General features: G+C 36.9%; 1 protein-coding gene across 3 annotated transcripts in view; it reads left to right on the top strand.

Annotated features, from left to right (window-relative positions):
- LOC149801612 (furin-like protease kpc-1) overlaps positions 1-18,096 on the top strand; it is a 237,224-nt gene that overhangs the window by 106,046 nt on the left and 113,082 nt on the right. For all 3 annotated transcript variants that reach the window (XM_089955874.1, XM_089955873.1, XM_089955872.1), the window contains exon 5: positions 13,003-13,079. In XM_089955874.1, coding sequence (XP_089812000.1) covers positions 13,003-13,079 — 77 coding nt within the window. The remainder of the gene's footprint in view (positions 1-13,002; positions 13,080-18,096) is intronic.

Genomic DNA, 18,096 nt, shown 5'->3' with positions numbered 1-18,096 from the left:
TTGCTTCGTGTGAAGAAGATAGCTGTTGCCTCATGTTTCAAAGGGCAAATTTCTAGATTAGTTTTTTAGCTATATTCTTCTAAAACATAGGATTATACCCTAAATGAGTTTTATCAACTGTGTAGCTAAGATCTTTTTTAGATATTTGTTATGTACACATGTATGTCATGACAGTTTAATTTGTACATTTTACCTTTCACAGTGTATTACTTATTCATTGTTGTGTGTGTGTTTCTAAGCAAGCTCTGAGTTATTTTCTATGATAAATTTCCCTATCCTTGCATAATTGCAGTCTTTGGCTGGCCTGTTTTCAGTTTATTGTTCCTCATATATCCATATTGTGAATTGTGCTTTTCTATATATATGGTAGCAGGTTGCACACTACTTCTTACTATTATAATTACATGCCCTTTTATCAAATATAGGCAGTTTTTTTTTCTGATAGCCTTCCGTACTATTTTGTTTTTATTGCTGAACCCATTATTTAGCTTTGCCTAATTAGTGTACAGTTTCTTTGCATTCAGATAAATTCATTTTGTGTTTGAATTTTATGCTTTTTGTTGTTGTTGTTGTTATAGGGTTTAATGCCATTTTTTAGCACAAGATAGGCTATATATGATGGCCAGTATAAATGGTGTAGGGAAAACCCTGGAAAGAACCACCGATCCACAAGAAGCTACTGACAAGCGTTCTCACATACCCACATTGTCCGAGCCTGAGACTTGAACCCACACAGAGGTGAGATGGCAATGATCCATAATGGTGAGCATGTTTTAGACCACTTTGGGCACTCAGGGCCCCATATGCTCTTTGTTTCAGCGCATATATATATATATATATATATATATATATATATATATATATATATATATATATATATATGTAAAGAGAGAGACACACACACACACACTGTTTCAGGAACAAGGGAAGGAAGTTTTCTGGTTTCTCTTTGTTTTCCCTCGGTTCTCAGACAAAGGTTACTCATGTCTCTGCAGAGACTTAAAATGTTTGTGGCGAGTCCCCTCTCAAGGAAAATAATAAATGTGTGGAGATTGAGGAGCACCCTTCTTAGAAGAATGAACAATATCAACCCCATTCCTGTGAGATGTGAGAGTGAGTTGCATCTTTCCAAAAGGATCGTTCAGCACCCTCTCATTGCCACAAGAACAGAGACTGAGTCAGGTCCTCCTTTTGGAGGTAGGGTGGTAGGGAATATCACTTATGGTGCCCATAGCAGAGAAAGAGTCTCGCATCCCTCCCCTGAAAAGGAGGGTTTGACATCTACTGACCCATAGCTCATTTAGGGCTGGTAGTAAGTCTCACCCTCCGCTAAGGGGGGAGCGGGACCATTCCTGTCCCTAGGGACTGTTGTCACTGACATGATAAGTCCCTCCGGAGAGGAGGTAGCTCAGATCTAAGTACATATGTTTGAGGAAGGGTCTTTCTACGGATCTGATTTGCCTAACAAGTCCTTGACCAATAACCGGGCTCCAGACACTGAGCACCAGTCACCAGTCAGTGGGCAGTGGGAAAAATGATCAACTTACGGTATGGATAGGAGTTGGGATGAGCCCTTGTCCCAACTTCTATCCATACCATAAGTTTGTCGTTATTCTCTCTTGAGTGGTCTCATCCTCTTCATGGCAACACAGGATTTGAGATTCCACTAACAACAATCCTTTGCATCTGCTTCTGGCTCTTCGAAACCAGCTAAGAAGCAATTTCACCCTAACTGCTCACAGGGCTCATCAACTAGAGGCTAAGCAACAACCCCATTCAGAGCTCCCCTCAACAGTCATGCCTTAGGATGAGACACTGCAAAGGCCCAGGGAAGAAGTTTACAGGGTCTTCCATCTTTTCCAGGGACAAGGGGCACCCTCTCCTGCTAAATATACCTCTTCCGTCCTTTCCTTGGGAACCAGCCTAGGTCTCTTTCAGAGGCCTGTTTAGGCAAAACAGTTGATTTACTGGGTCCTTTCTTTCTTAAGGTACCACTACTGGATTTGGTTCAGGGATCCCCCTCCCCTCATTTGGTCCCCCCTTTCTTGGTTCATAGTGACCAGATTGAGTCTTCTACCAAACTTAGAGAAATCTGTGCTCACTCTTTCTCAAGATTTTGTCTATCTGGGGATGAATTTTCTCACAAATGGAGGGTTACCAGTATTTTGTGTCCTTCTAGAGAGATTAGACAAGATTATGTGCTTGTTAGAGATGCTGAGAGCAAAGACCAAAGTGACAGCTCATTCTTTTCTCTCTTAGCTTTGTCCTTGAATGCTGCAGTAGGCTTGGTTACTCTAGGAAGGCTGCATCCGCGTCCTCTCCATTTTATCCTCTTAGCTGCAATGAAACTGCACAGAGACCCTCTGAATACTCCCATTTCTCTGAGTTGGGAATTTCATCTTATCTAAATTGGTGGACAAATCAGGGACAGGTTTGTGGCCCAATCACTTCATACCCCCATCCCCATAATCCTACTCTCATCTGTTTGCAATTTCATCAGGTTCAGAGTGGGGGGTTCATCTAGAACCAGAGGGACTGATTCTTCAAGATTCATGGCCCTGGGAAGAATCAGCTCTCAACATAAACTATTTGGAAATGAGGACAGTATTTTTAGGCCTTCAACTGTGTGTCCACCAAATAAGAGGTTGCTGTGTGATAGTGTCCTCCGAAGACATATTGGTGGTTAAGTGTAACTTCTGGAGACAGATAGGCACACATGCACCTTCTGTCTGCATGGAAGTTTGGAACCTCCTTCACTGGGCAACTTTAGAAGAAATTTTCCTCCATATTTGCCACATTCCAAGCAGACATCGGTGGATAGTCAAGGAAAGAAGCCAGTTTATGGTCAAAAGGACTAAGGTCAAGGCTATGGACTGAAAGAAGAAAAATGGTTTTGTGTAGTTCTCCATCACAGACCAAGAGCAAACATGGATGGTTTACACATGGGGTAAGGAAGAAGCATATTGATTTTTATTAATTTTGGGGTCAAATGGACTCAGAGATCAAGTAATTGTGAATTGAATATAGGGTTGTTTTATTCTAAGGTAACCTCTTTGGCCAAACTTAGTAAATGACTTGCACTTAAGGTAGAAAAGAAACCTATTGATTTGGGGTTAAGGATCAGGATAAATAAAATAAAATGAACCTTCCTGGTTAATAGTGACTTTTACCCTCATTACATGTGAACACCTCCACCTTCATCGTTGTTGCCTAATTATACTGTATCAATAATGTTGTAAATAACTCAATTTTAGCATGGTCTGGTGAATGCTTCTTAACATCATGTGGTCACATACACAGATGTAATGAGTATGTATTTCCCAAGGAAATTTGCATTTACTTTTGCCAGAGAAAATGCTGAGAGAGAGAGAGACGTGTTTAGTGAATAGTCTTTGATCATTTTATATAAATATGTACATACATGTAATAGAGGGTTACAAGGCAAATTACTTCCACAAAACTGATTTTGTGACCCTCTGTAAATAAGGTCATTGTTTATGGGATGCCAGAGCTCTCTTTTGATAAAAAAAAAATCAATTATATGATTACAAACCTCTTTATATGCTGTGCTTTTGTCTTTATATTATGTGCAAACTTCTTTATATGCAGTGCTTTCATCTTTGTATTATGTGCAAACTTCTTTGTATGCAGTGCTTTCATCTTTATCTGCAAATTTCTTTATATGCATTGCTTTTGTCCTTTGTAAGCGACCCCATGGTCCACTTTGTAGAAACCTTATACAAAGTCCCCTCTTCTTGCAAGAGGTTTGTGGGTTGTCGGATTGTACCTTCTTTCAAGGTTTTCGCTTAATTTGGTTCTCATTATCTAGAGGTTGACCACCCTCGATGTTATTGCCCGGTTCAAGTAAATATAAGTTTAAGTGGTGAAACTTATAGGTGGAAAAGATAGAGATCTGAGTAGAGATATAGAACAGATCAGCACGTTCCCCCCAAAATGTAAACAACAAATTATTTGATTATATAAAACAATTGTGAGAATTCATTACATCAGGAATATACTCCACTTCTAGAAATAAAACTTTCACTGAATTACAAAACAAATATATTTAAATAAAGTAGCTGATCTGTTTTGCTGATAGATTTAGTTCATCATAGGATCGAGTGAACAGTCGTAGTCAGTACCTTGTACAGTTGCATAACCTGCTTCTTCGGTTCACTCCACTTCCACTGTAGCTGTTCCTTCAACTCCCCTCTGTCTTGTCTCTTTTGGTCCTCAACGATGTGTGTGGTACATAGATACCTGGATCTCAGGATAATACGTCTCAGGATATGTCTCAGAATACGTCTCAGAGATAATATGTCGCAGGATACATCTCAGAGTTAATACATCACAGTAGCTTTTTCTTCCTTTGAGCTTTCAGTGTTCCTCGCTTCTACCACCAAATTTGTTCGTTTGTTTTCCTCGACAACAGTCCTTTTGGACAACAGTTTTACGAGAGAATTTCTCCCAAATTTACTCTTGGAGTCTTCTTACACTTGTTTTCTTTTGCAGAAAAGCTTAGACTGATTCAAATTTTCGATGTGGCAATATTAAATTAGGAAATTTAGTGTGAGAAACACGCCCCTTATTTAGCATAACCAATCAGAATCAAATATATCTGCCACCTTTTTCCAGAGGCACCAAAGTCGTGGTCAACTTGACCTTGTAATTTGAGTAACAGTGTTCTGCGATCTTTCAGTTCTGACATTTACACTATTGAATCGAAGTTAGCTTTTGTCTCCACCAGTCTTCTGTTGACTAAAAAAATGAATGCTTAATTAAGAATAAAATTCTCCCCTCGAAAAAGACATTACCGCTCATGGCAGTATGGCGATTTGATATGCGCCTGTCCCCATAAATCTAATTAATTGTTCTCTGGCCCAAGTTAATGTGTACTTCATAGATCGCCATAAATTTGCCCCTTTACATCCTTATATTTTGTGAACTGCTCCAGTGGCCTAGTGGTTATAAGAAGCTCATGAGCATTATTGAGATTTTTCTGCATCGCTAAATCTAATTAATTGAATAGAAGAAATGAAAAATAATACTAAATGCCAGTCTTGAAAATTGACTAAGTTCTTTTCAAGTCTACACTGTCCACACATTTCCAGGGTTTTCCATGCTGAAAAAAATTCCATGTCCAAATTGTCCATTCTTTTCCAGGGTTTTCCATGCTGAAAAAAATTTTAAGTCCAAACTGTCCAAGGTTTAATGCAGGCATGTCCAGCATTTTCCATGCACAATATCTGGCTTTTTATTGCTAAATTCTGCAAAATATATAATTTGTCCACTGTTTTCCATGTGTGTCCATGGTATTCCATCCTTTTCCAGAGTATACTATGGAAAAAGTACAGCTGGGTGAAGATATAAACCATTAAAAAGAAGTTATAATAATAATAATATTTATTTGTGATATAGACCATTGGTCCAAATTACATGCATGTATTAAAAATATGGAAGAACCACAAAACATAATGTTTCTAGGATTAACAAACTTTTTGTGTCACTTTAAAAGATTTAGCTAGATAAATAGCAAAATTATGTAGGATAATAATGATTCTCTGGATAAAGTTATAAAACTACATATTAACACATTAACCCCTGGAGCATATTGACATTTTCGCCTGAAAATCGAGTAGGAAACACATTTTGAAAGCTATTTCTGAATAGACTCGAAAACACCAAAATCTCCAGTCATCTTTCAATAACATACTGCCTAGTACGTCGTTTTTCATTGGCTATTTGACTCGCGCATGAGCAGAAGGGTAAAAGTTGGAGTTCTTTTTTTGTTTTTTTTTTTTTTTGCTAAACGGAGCCATTATTTTTGTATGGAGACCACTCTTTATTCAAATGCCCATCTTTTCGTACTTTTTGCAAAGGCTTATCTGTCTGTTTGCAGTTCATACCAGTTTGCCTTAGATCTGAGACCAAAAAGTCTAAAATCCAGACACAAAATCAGATTCCGACCACAGGCGAATTTTGGGTTAAAAAAAGTCGGGTCCAAAAAATGAGGTTTTTCTATCTGTATTTTGTAGTGCAGCTAGATATTCCAGATTATTTGGTATCATTGTAGAGCTACATCTGTCTACCTTTCTATAATACTACCCACTTTAGTGTATCATGCATGACCATGACGCTACAGAACGAAGCAGTAGCCTACTACCTCCTGCCCCATAAAGTCGTCGCTAGGGGTTTTAGTGTTAATGTTTGAAGGTACATAGGTCTTTCTAAATATTTTCATACATGGGACATTTACCAGCAAAGTGAAACTTATCATCTTTATCTGCACAAAAAGAGCACAGCCTTTCAACATAGGAATTTTTTTTTATACCTACCAATAATTGCCATCATGGGAAAGCCTCCATTTTGGAACATGCATAATTGGCTAACACTGCATGAAGAGTTCAAATAATCTATACAGTGCTGACAACTCAGATTGTTTCTGATCTTATTATAAAAACGTAATCTATCCATTGAATTTAGCTCTCCATTTAGTTCTTGTTGAAAAATATATTAACGACAATGTTTAAATATAATGCAAAAGAGTTTCTAATCATCCATCCCCTGATTAACACAAACTTCTCCCTTTCCATATGAAATAGTAGATTCCTAACTTTATTCACCCAAATAGTAGTTTTCTTAGACTTTATTCACCCAAATAGTAAGTTTCCTTAGACTTTATTCACCCAACAGTCACAGTGTTTGCCTCATGTCAATTGAAGGTTATAGCCTTGTTTTGGGAATCAATCATCAGTCATCTTTAATAATTTACCATTATAGATAAAAGGATTTGGTGTGTATTTTGTAATTTCAATAATACATTTTTAAAATGACATATGTTCAGCTTCAATGTCAACTGCTTAGTAGAAACCCAAGACTTCCAACCCATAGTTAAGAATTGATGCTAATTTAGTATCAAATATTTGGAATAGAGATCTTGTAGCCAGTTTTCCAAGCTGATTGAGTCTAGTCTTCAGACTATAAAGTGACTCTGCTGCTTTGCTGCTAGAGTTTTTTTGACACGTACCATGAATTTTTTGAAGAAAATTCGCAGCCAAGATATCTATAATATTATAGCAATAACAACAATACTGTAGTAGTTTGTTACAAAGTTTTAATCAGATTATTATTATTAAACATGTTACAATTATGTTTAAAGTTCTGAAGATCTTCAGCACATCTTTTTTTTTATAAACAAATTTCTTCCACTCGCTATGCATGTCACCTAGAAAAATGGCAGCTGTTTTCACCTTGGCATTTGTAACTATACAGTGAAAATGCCTGGATGTGAAAAAGTGCCTGGATTTTTGACCCAGCCTATTGAATTGCTCATTGTTTTATTTTTATTTGTCAGCAATCATCGTACTTGGGATTGTTGAATCCATGACTAGACAACTTTTTGTAGTACTTATTTTTGCTCTTTTCAGGCAAAGTTTTCACCTAATTGACCATTTTATTAGATATTTGAATTCACTTTGAAATTCTTGCTTTTTCTGCTGTACACGAAATGCGCATGTGCAGAATTACATTTCCATTGCTAGAACATTAAAGGCGAGTGAATTGATCTATACATGTCCCCAAATCACAGTACAGTACACTCTATATAGAACACTTCAACTATTTGATTCCATATACATTGGCCAGACTGTTAACTGTATGTTACGTTCAACATCAATTGTAACCATTTTTCATTTTTGGTAATATCTATTACATGTAGAAAGATTGAAGAGTAAAATCTGATCATTAGTTGTTGTATAATCGTATTTTAGAGAAGAAATTTTTTATTTGCTTTAAAATCTTGAGAGAACTTATTCACTGTCAAGCCATTGAAGCCATGTGACCAGTCATAGCTGCCATTTCTCATACTCAAAATTTTCCAAGTCCTTTGTATTTGTCTACATCATTAAATCATCTAAATTTGATAAATTACAAAAACTCAGTGTTGCCGACATCAGCAGCAGTCTTTACCTAAGTTATTTAAGCTTTCATTATGTCATGATTCTGATCGTCCAAACTCCAAAAAGTATTGAACTAAGTAGTAAAAAAAAGTGAAAAGCAACAAGTTTTGCAAAATTCAACAAATAATTTATTTCCCTAGAATACAAAGTGAAAATTTAAAAAGAACAGTGTTGTGAATTAAATCGTAAATAGTCCAAAACATTCTGTCACCAGTCCTAATGAATAAAGTTCTAATTAAATTCCAGTGGTGTTTGAAATAAGATCTGCAGTTGAAGGCGTTGATGTGCCTATAGTCCTGAATGTACTTCTGTACCAGTAGGCTGAAGTAGGATGATGTACTAACAGTCTTTCAATTAATCACAATACAATAATCCAAGTTGTCCTTGTCTGAATTCACTATAACTCTAAATTATGTTTCTGTCCCAAAATATTATTTAAGACCACTTGGTATTTCCAGTGAATAAGTTGAATAAATAAATTCCACCCAAATGAAATACTGAACACATTAATAAGACTGATTTCTCCTTCAGATGTTATTGCAGGAATGAATAATTTTTAATGTAAAGGCTATAAAAAAAAACAAAGACATGAAATAAAAACGGGGATGATGGTCAAGTTCATTTCTAGAAAATTCTGAGTTGTCAACAAGATATCTGTTACTAAAATTATAATAAAGAATGTGGTACACATCAGGTACAAATGGTTATTCCATGGGTAATACCAATGACCTTAGACCCAGAATCAAATAAATATGTTTTCTTATATTGATAATGATCCTAATAATTAACCTACACTTGTAGAGAAAATATTAGTTATCTGTTATTTGTTTAGTAAATAAAAGTTACTTGTCAAGTACAGCATGAACTTGAGTTTGAACAAGGTCAGGTCAAAAATACAATTATACATATAAATTTATGGAGGAAAAAGAAGCTATTGAACAATGCAATTAAATATTCATAACAAATAGATGATAAACACTGCTTGTGAGAACTTTGAGGATTGAGCCAGCATGTGGCACTAGTAACATTTACACTATTGAAACCATACAATGTAAGGTGTCTGATGTTACATTAGTTTTAATTTTCATTACTTTTTTGCGGCCCATAGCAATGGATAAAAATAAATTATATCAGTCTTTATTTATCCTATAAAAACCAAAAAGATGTGACAAGATGAACTTATTTTAAAGTGGAATAGTATCAAGAATGACATATATTTGGTTGAAAAAGTTAACTATGTGTTGCAAGAGCTCAAGGCGATCTCCATTACGAAAAATCGGATCACTTAACTTTTGGACAAAACAAGCAGTTTCAAAAAAAGTTTCTACTCAGGATGATTTAGAGTCCAGTGAGCAACCGACTGATGTCTTGAATATCATTACTTTTGAACATGGCCATCTACAAGCCATTTGGCTACTTGGAGAAATGCTACTGTTCAATTACATTTGAAGTCCCAGATTGATGTCATAAATTTCTGACCAAATAAACAAAAAAGAAAAACGGAGTTGGAAAAGAAACTAAAGTGGAAGATTGATGATCAAAGAAGATCCCAGAAAGTAAGGGATTTGAAAAATCAAAACTGAATGCTTTATTGGAAAATAATCCTGAACTGCGCACAACCCTGAATATCAGGGCCAGATGTGGTCAACCAAAAATCAAAGAGGAACAGCTATAATTGCTTTGCATGGTTCAGCTTGTCATGAAAAAGACAGATCAAATTCTACAGAAGTATCAAAACCTTAGATCAATTAACAGAGCATTTTAAAAAAAAAGATGGATTCAATATAAGACAAAGTGGACTATACCTTTGTCTACTTCCTAAGCATAGTTCATCGTCAGAAGGTAAGCGTCATATAACTGCTGCCCTAGTAAAGTTAATTAGAGCGCAAAATGATTATCACACTTAACATATTGATGGCCAGTTTTGCACAGCTACAGTAAGACATTTGGAAGAACTGTCTTCCATGCTTGGACTGGATGAGGTTTGTTTTTTCAGCGAGGACGATAAATGTCACAACCGAATTGGTCTGGTTGCTGCCAATAAGCAGAGTCCACTGCTAATGCACGTTGAGTATAAAGTTAGCCTTCCTGACCATGACTGGGTAGTTGCTGCCTGGGCACAAGCTTATACCCTTGGTGTATGCTGGCATTGAGATCAATTGCAATGGTCTTGGAATCACGGATGTTGTTGGCTTTTCTGTTCCAACATTTATAGCCATCCAATCTGAAAAACACTCCACATCAACAGCACTCAAACATGGATTTGTGGTCACAAAATAAAACACCCTATGAATACTTGAGTGTAGCTTGCTTTGGTTGAGAAACTTATGCTTAAGATTATTTCTTGCTGTCTCTATCACATGCCCCCTAAGGTGTTATTTCTGATACTGGAGAAAGGTGGACAGTTAAATTTTAAATAGCTCCGAGCCTCAAGTCAGCAATGCTGATGGTCTAGGTGTTTAAATAACTCAAGGTGAAAATTATAGCAATTTAATAAACTATAGCAAATGTATTCAATAATTTTATAGACAAATTTCTCAATGGCAGTTTCTTTCGAACATACAGTTGATGACCTGTTAACAGTTGCCAATTATTATTCAACCACTTAAGTGAGAGTGTTTCCTTTCAGTGTTGTCTCTTTTATTCATCTGCCAATCCCTGTCTACCTCTTGGTGTTCTTTGGTACTTCCAGTACTCTTGACTACATGCTTTCCTGGCACTTCCGGATCCATTCCTCCGACACTTCTGGTATTCTCTGTTACATGCTCCTTCCAGCACTGCACCTCCACACAAACTGCTGACATCACTATAAACACCTACCAATTGTGCTCTCCATGTCTCTCCCCGCATCTCCGATCCTTGGATGCTGACTCTAACACCCACCCGGAAAGCTTCCTGTAGAATTATAAGGGACGTATATTCTTGTCTGCTTACTCTAATCTTGGGAAAATTCAACACACTCAAGACCTTTCATCAGAATACTGGTGAATAAATTACCAGGTCAACTTGTGCACTTGCATCTAAATATTCCATACATGCTTTGTTCTATAATAATTGTGCTATAATAATAATATGGTGTGACCCTGCTATAATACAGTAATTGGGTTCTGTAGAACCCAACCATGTTATCAACTGAACTGTGTTATAACCAACCAAGTCAGCTGAAGAAAATGGTGCATTTACCTAAAATATGGTGGGCGTGCAGGGTGGGTGGGGTTATAAAGATGGGAGCAAAAATACGTGCTTTTGATAAAATGAAGACAAACTAGTCTGAAAAACAACTGTATATTGACAACTTAAATTTGTGTAGTATAATCCATAAACTGTTAAGTACTGTACTTGTATATAATAAAATCCATGAATTCCAGTATAGATCACATTGTAAACTTTATGTATGACTTGCATACCGTTAGAAAACACAACATGTATATATAACATTTGTAGTCCTCATTTCGATCCATATCTGATTGTCACTTAACAGTTCACTATAATTGTCGCAAGTAGCACATGGCTATCAAAGTTGATCGTTTTCTTTGAAGTTTCAAGCAAAATTATTTTCTCTGGGTACATTTTAAAACTAAAAGGAAGTAGCTGTCATTTGGTTGTTTGTAGCAGTTACTTTTCCTGCCTTCAAAAGTTGGTTGATTGTAGCTAGTCCTGGTAGCACAGACCAATAAGTTGATCTCATTTTTGTTGGTTTTTGTTAGTTCTTTTTACATTTCTGGTGGCGGAGTGATGCTGCCTTCCACGCATGCATCAGAATTTTTTTAAAAAAAAAGGCTAACAGATGATGAATACACAGGTGTTCTGTTCTGACAAGGATTACTCCAGAAAATATGAGTGTTCTGAAAGATTTGATTCTGTGCATGAAATGAGAGGAATTTTACTTACCAGCCACATACAGTGGTCAGTCAAAATAAATATATTAATTGCTAGCGAGTGGCTGATAATCTGACACTGTTTAATCTGATAGATCCATTATGAGATAGTGCCTTTCAGGTTGATCTCTGCTACCAGATCTCACAGCATACAGTACTCATGCCAGATTTAAGAATAAGCATATTATGATATAACAATGCATAACAATATATAAATTCCAGTGCATTTTATATCAGGTTTGTGGCTTCCTTTCATGGTGTTGCAGGGCAGGAATCGCCAGATGATATATTTTGTCGCCACAAAGGGAAATAAATCGCAATTTGCAGCATTGGCAAAGCTCTGCATGATCCCTGAATAAACTGTTTACATATTATTTTTCATACTTTTGAGAAGAAAAAACTTTTCGTGTACGAGATAAATACCTGTATATGAAATTGCAGGAGCAACACCATGATCATCTTATATCAGAATTCATACACAACCACTTCTCCAAACATTGTACCAGGGTCTTGGAAGTAGATGCCGGGCATTTAAGATTATTATTTATTACAATCTGCCAATATTTCCAAGATTGGTTGATCCACAATGACAGTCCAGTGTCCATTAGACCAGACCTGTCTTGCTTTTTTGTCAGCTTGTATTTTTCTCTCCCTCCTGGTGACCCAGCTTGGCAGTAGACCTGGTTCCCCTATGCACATTGCCTTTGTGTCCTGTCAAGTTTCTTCTTATAGCTGCTATGGGCTATAGAGGAGCCCTCTGGAACACTCTCATGTTTTCAAAAGGCCCTGTCATCAGGTGGATTTCCACTTAGCAAACCTGATTAGGTACTAGTTTTACAAATTGCAAAGACCAGTGTGTCACTCTCCTAACCCAGCATTGATGTTCGAGTAAATCAGGCTGCTCCCTCAAATAATGAAGAATGCCAGAATGCATGACCAAATATGTGTGTTGTTCTCCAGCAGGGGTGATCTGGTGCCCAGGAAGCTTCTGGTTCACCCTAATCGGAAAAGAACATTTTTGTCATTTGGTCAGAATATTTTAGTTCTTGAAAAGAACTAGCTTTACAGTAACATCGTTGAATTCATATGATTTTGAAAATCAATTGACAGCAAATGTAATTGAATACGTGATATTAGAATAGTTCATTTAAGCTTCTTTTTTTCAGGATGAGAAAGCCAGCTATGATGTTAATGGGCATGATCCAGATCCACAACCTAGATATGATTTCTCCAATGAAAACCGGTAAGTAACATAGAACACGTTCTCTCCATTTCTGTCAATAGATACATTTTTCAAAGATTGCTACAGATTTTGTGACCATAGAAATATTAGATATTTGACATGCTGAATTGAACATTCAGATTAGTTATCTTTATTATTATTTATTATCGTAATCTTGTTAAAATACATTAACTGACCTATGCATTTCAGGATGATTTTAGCCATGAAGTAGATTGATTGAAAGGCAATAAGAAGTACATGCTGATGTTTGCAAAGTTGATTTATGTTGATAAAGTGTTAATACCTGTACTGGCTAAAGGAGTTCATTACTGCTGTATTACCTGTAAAGCCCCCATTATACTTTAAGATATTATCTCCCCCCCCCCAATGAAATGGTCAGTCCCAAATGTTGATGTATATTTATTTTTCTATAAAAACAATCATTTCTCGTCATCAGACTGCATCAGATACACTTTTTACAGTGCTAACATTATAGTCATTCAGAGCAACTCGGTTCTGACCAGGATAATGACCACATCTACACCACTGGGTCTTTCTGCCTCTAAATTAAGTCATTGTAAATATCAGCATTTTCCCACTACTCAGCAGCAAGTCTAAGTCTTTGAACTTAGGGCCCAGCTATTGCATCAAGTTCTTCTGATATACTCTTACAATGACAACATGTACGTCTGAGTTTCTTTCAGCCACTGAATTCTCTCATTTTAAATATCAGCACAGCTAAAATGATCAATTGATCAACATAATTTTCCACGAAGCAGGTGGCTGAAGCAGGACTGGCAAGCCTTTGAATTTGCTGTCCAGCTTTTGCATGCATACGGAAGACTCCTGCATAAGTGATTTTCTGCATCCCAGATATAAAAAAATTGCATCCAAAATATGCTGGATTAAAATTTTCTGAGACCTCTGGAAATGGTCTTATCTTGAATTCTTAAAAATTCTTTTTGCCCTGTAGAGCATCAGTCCCATCAAGGGACTCTTGCTGTTGGAAATATGTAGGTATTCCATGTTTCATGGCAGTTTTGTAGGTGTCATATCCATTATCAGTAAACAGTAGGGTGACTGTAGGATTCAGACTTGAACTGAGTGTACAAAACTATGATGTAATTTTGTCTGGACTGTTTGTTGCTAACTTTTTTATTTTAATTTTTGAACTTGGCAACAAGCCATGGTTCAGCACATTGCAGCTTGTTTTTGAGTTTGCACACTTGGTCATATCAGACCCTGAGATTATTCCAATATAGGTGACTGATAATGTTGGTCCAGCTGGTGAGAGGGTTGATAACATTGACTGGTTTCTCTAACATATATGGATGTACACATAATCATTTGTCAAAACGAGCATAAAAACCTGTTGGATGCTTTTCAAAAAGCTTTGTTGATATGTTATTTCTAAACTGTTGTGTAATTGCATTAATGACCTACTTTTCAGATTCTGTTCACCTAGTTTATACCTATATCTTTATTTACTCAGCTTTTCTCTGAAATTTAGAGACTATCCTTCTGTGTTGCAAAAATCTTTCCAGAATTGCAAGAAATATTTTTTTTTTGTTTGTTTTTTGCTGTACTAGTCATTGACCAAAATAGTTTATGGGATGGCCTGTTGTTCACATAATGGTGTTATCACTACTCATCCTAAACTAATTGGAGGACTGCCATGAAACTGCACAAATATTCATCCCAGTATCTAGTTGGTCCTAAAAGAAAATGGAGGTGTTTGATTTGTGAAAATCTTATTATGGCTAATACTCCTGCATGGATGGTCATATAACCATGGAAATTTCACTGAAAGACATTCTTCTGCTGTTTAGTTGGGGTTAGTGAAATAATGCTACTCTGACCCCCAATATAACCACCATGGCAGCCGTCCAGAAAAAAAAATCTTGTTAATACTACATCAGAGATGCAACCAGGCTAAGGGATTGCATGATTCTCACAAAAAAGCATTAGTCATGCAACTTCTTAAAATAAATAGAGGAAAGTTCATGTAAATTGTTTTTGGTTCCCGCAATTTGATATATCCAATGAGCGCTTTTTAAAAATCATTTTTCTCAAAGACAAATATTAAGAATAATGATTTGTCAAATTGAGCCTTAGTCATCCATTTTGCCAGTGATCTCAATCAAGCTATACTAAGATTGATACAGTGTTTGAATACAAGCATCTATAAGATTGAGATGTGTGCTGTTTTTGTAACCTGGTTCCCAGCCCAGGTATAGATATTGACCAAAATGTGTAATTATATGTCAAAGTAAAACAGGGGACCAGTCTATGGTTTTTGCAGAAACTATCCAGGGGTTCCAATTTAATTGAGAGGTATAGTAATCTGATCTATTGATCAGCCATGACAGAAATTTATAGACTGTAACAAGCAGAGAGTTTGAGTATGTTGAAAGAGAAAATAACTGATTTCTTTGCAGTAAGATCGTCTGATACAGATGACACAATAAGATCATCTTCAGCAGTTGATACTACAGAACAAGAGGAAAGCTCTCATGTTCTGATGCAAAATGAAGAATGTCACACAAGCCAGTGACACAGAATAGCCGGCATCTCATCATCAGGTTATTTGGAAGGGTAGTCCAATAAATCAGCCTCCAAATCCATGTTGATACTGATGGACAGTATGTGGATCTGATGTTACCTGTTTATCAAAATGTGCAATTTTGCTGCATACAAATCTTTCCGGAGAGTTTAGACACTACCTTTGTTTGGTAATGTCCATATCTAGCTCAAAATTCAAAACGGCCACAGGACAGAGGGATGTGCTATTCCATGTAGATTTTAAAGCTGCTAAACATAGAATTTTATCTGGAAATATTATGTACATATCACAAAAGAACCATTCAGCCAACAGTAGTTAAACAGCTGAGAGAAATAACAGTACATTTTGGGTCACAGTGCCACTTACTCTTCAATCAGTTTACCCAAGCAGTCATCTTTGAACTTGCCAACCATCTTTTTGTTGGTGTTGCTAAACAACGAATGTTCTTTCAGATACTCGTTGTTATCAAATTCTTTGGCCAAACTTGGCTGTGCCATGTCCGCATACACATCATCAGTGTCAGTGCACAGCATCTTGACCTGATCCTGGTAAAAAGGTTTGACCTTGTCATAGTAAAACTTGTACATTAAGCAGCTTTGACAAGTTCTACATGGATGATCCCACAAAGATTGGTTTTGTCAGTTTGAGTTTTGATTTTTTGCTGTGAACAAGTCCACCATCAAAGATATTTCTGAATTCAAAGGAGGGGTCTGCATGAGCCTTCAGAGTATTTCCTGCTCACTGTTTTCATGAACAAGATTGATGAGGATTCGTTTGCACATGTTTTTCATGGTTTTCCCCAAATACAGCATTGTTCATGAGCTTGAAAAAGTCCTTCTCAAATTAATTTTTGACCTTTGTATGTAGGTCCATATTCATCTTAATTTATGGGGCCATCCAAGCTTGCTGAAGAAATTTGAGCACTTGATGGATCTTGGTCACACACATACCCAGTTGCAAGTACACATGCCATATACACGTGCAGTACACCGTTGTGTTTGGTCTTGAGACTCGGAACATGTTTGGTGCATTTGGTGTATTTGTGGCCAGACTCATCAACAATAAAGCACTGAAACTGGGACATCCACAAACTGTGCACTGACAGTGTTTCTGGGCTTAGCAGATAATTGTTGTGTGCCTTGTGTAATTGCTCAGGATATTCCAGGTCAACTTCATAGAAGTATCTGTGATCATTGTGGATGTTGTGATCATGCGTGTTGTTTTGTAGATCAGTGTGCACAGGATTAATCTACTGAAATCCACCCACAGGCAATGGTTGCATCATGGCCCAGCAGTACAAATTATTGGTATCAAGATAAATGATGCAACTATTTGGGTCATCGGGGTTATAGCCAAACATGTTGGGGTTGTTGGCATGAGCGTATCTGTGACTGGACATAAAGCAGTCACTCGATAAACAGATGCTGATCAATGCCTGAGCAATTCCAGCTTGATTTTGGTTTGGGACAAAAATGTATCGCAACCCATACCCATTGATCAAGGTTGTACACATGCATGATGGTGTCATGAAATGCCACAGTAATGTCCACAAGCAACAACACATCCATGCAAAAATACAGATCATGATAGAGATTCTGCACTCAAATGCAGACCAAACTTTCTTTGTATGTTTGTAGTCAGTGACAGAAATACTTTCATGTGACAACGATGAATAAAATGCTTCGATCAGTGGCAGCATCTTTTGGAAGTATTTGCTCCAGTAGTTCCCCGGCTGTAGAATGTCCATCATATTCCATGAAAAACGATGGAAAACGCTGGAAAATTCTAGCATGGAAAACGCTGGAGTATTTGGACTAATATTCCAGCCTCTGTCCAGGGTAGGCTGGAAAACCCTGAACAATTCTTGCATGGAAAACGCTGGACAATTCTAGCATGGAAAACGCTGGAGTATTTGGACTATTATTCCAGGCTATGTCCAGGGTAAGCTGGAAAACCCTGGACAATTCTAGCATGGAAAACGCTGGAAAACTCTAGCATGGAAAACGCTGGAGTATTTGGACTAATATTCCAGCCTCTGTCCAGGGTAGGCTGGAAAACCCTGGACAATTCTAGCATGGAAAATGCTGGAAAATTCTAGCATGGAAAACGCTGGAGTATTTGGACTAATATTCCAGGCTCTGTCCAGGGTAGGCTGGAAAACCCTGGACAATTCTTGCATGGAAAACGCTGGAAAATTCTAGCATGGAAAACGCTGGAGTATTTTGACTATATTCCAGGCTATGTCCAGGGTAGGCTGGAAAACCCTGGACAATTCTAGCATGGAAAATGATGGAAAACCCTGGACAATTCTAGCATGGAAAATGCTGGAGCATTTGGACTAATATTCCAGTCTTTATCCAGGGTAGGCTGGAAAACCCTGGACAACACTAAAATTTAGCTGAAAATTGTTGAAATATTTTATGAAAACGAGATTTTTAACAGTGATGCAACTTTTATTTGATGATAATTTCAAGA

This window comes from Sinohyriopsis cumingii, chromosome 4, assembly GCF_028554795.1.
Source record: "Sinohyriopsis cumingii isolate HCF-2022 chromosome 4, ASM2855479v2, whole genome shotgun sequence".
Taxonomy (NCBI): domain Eukaryota; kingdom Metazoa; phylum Mollusca; class Bivalvia; order Unionida; family Unionidae; genus Sinohyriopsis; species Sinohyriopsis cumingii.
Note: the sequence above shows the minus strand (reverse complement) of the source record. Positions and strands in the feature narration are given on the sequence as shown.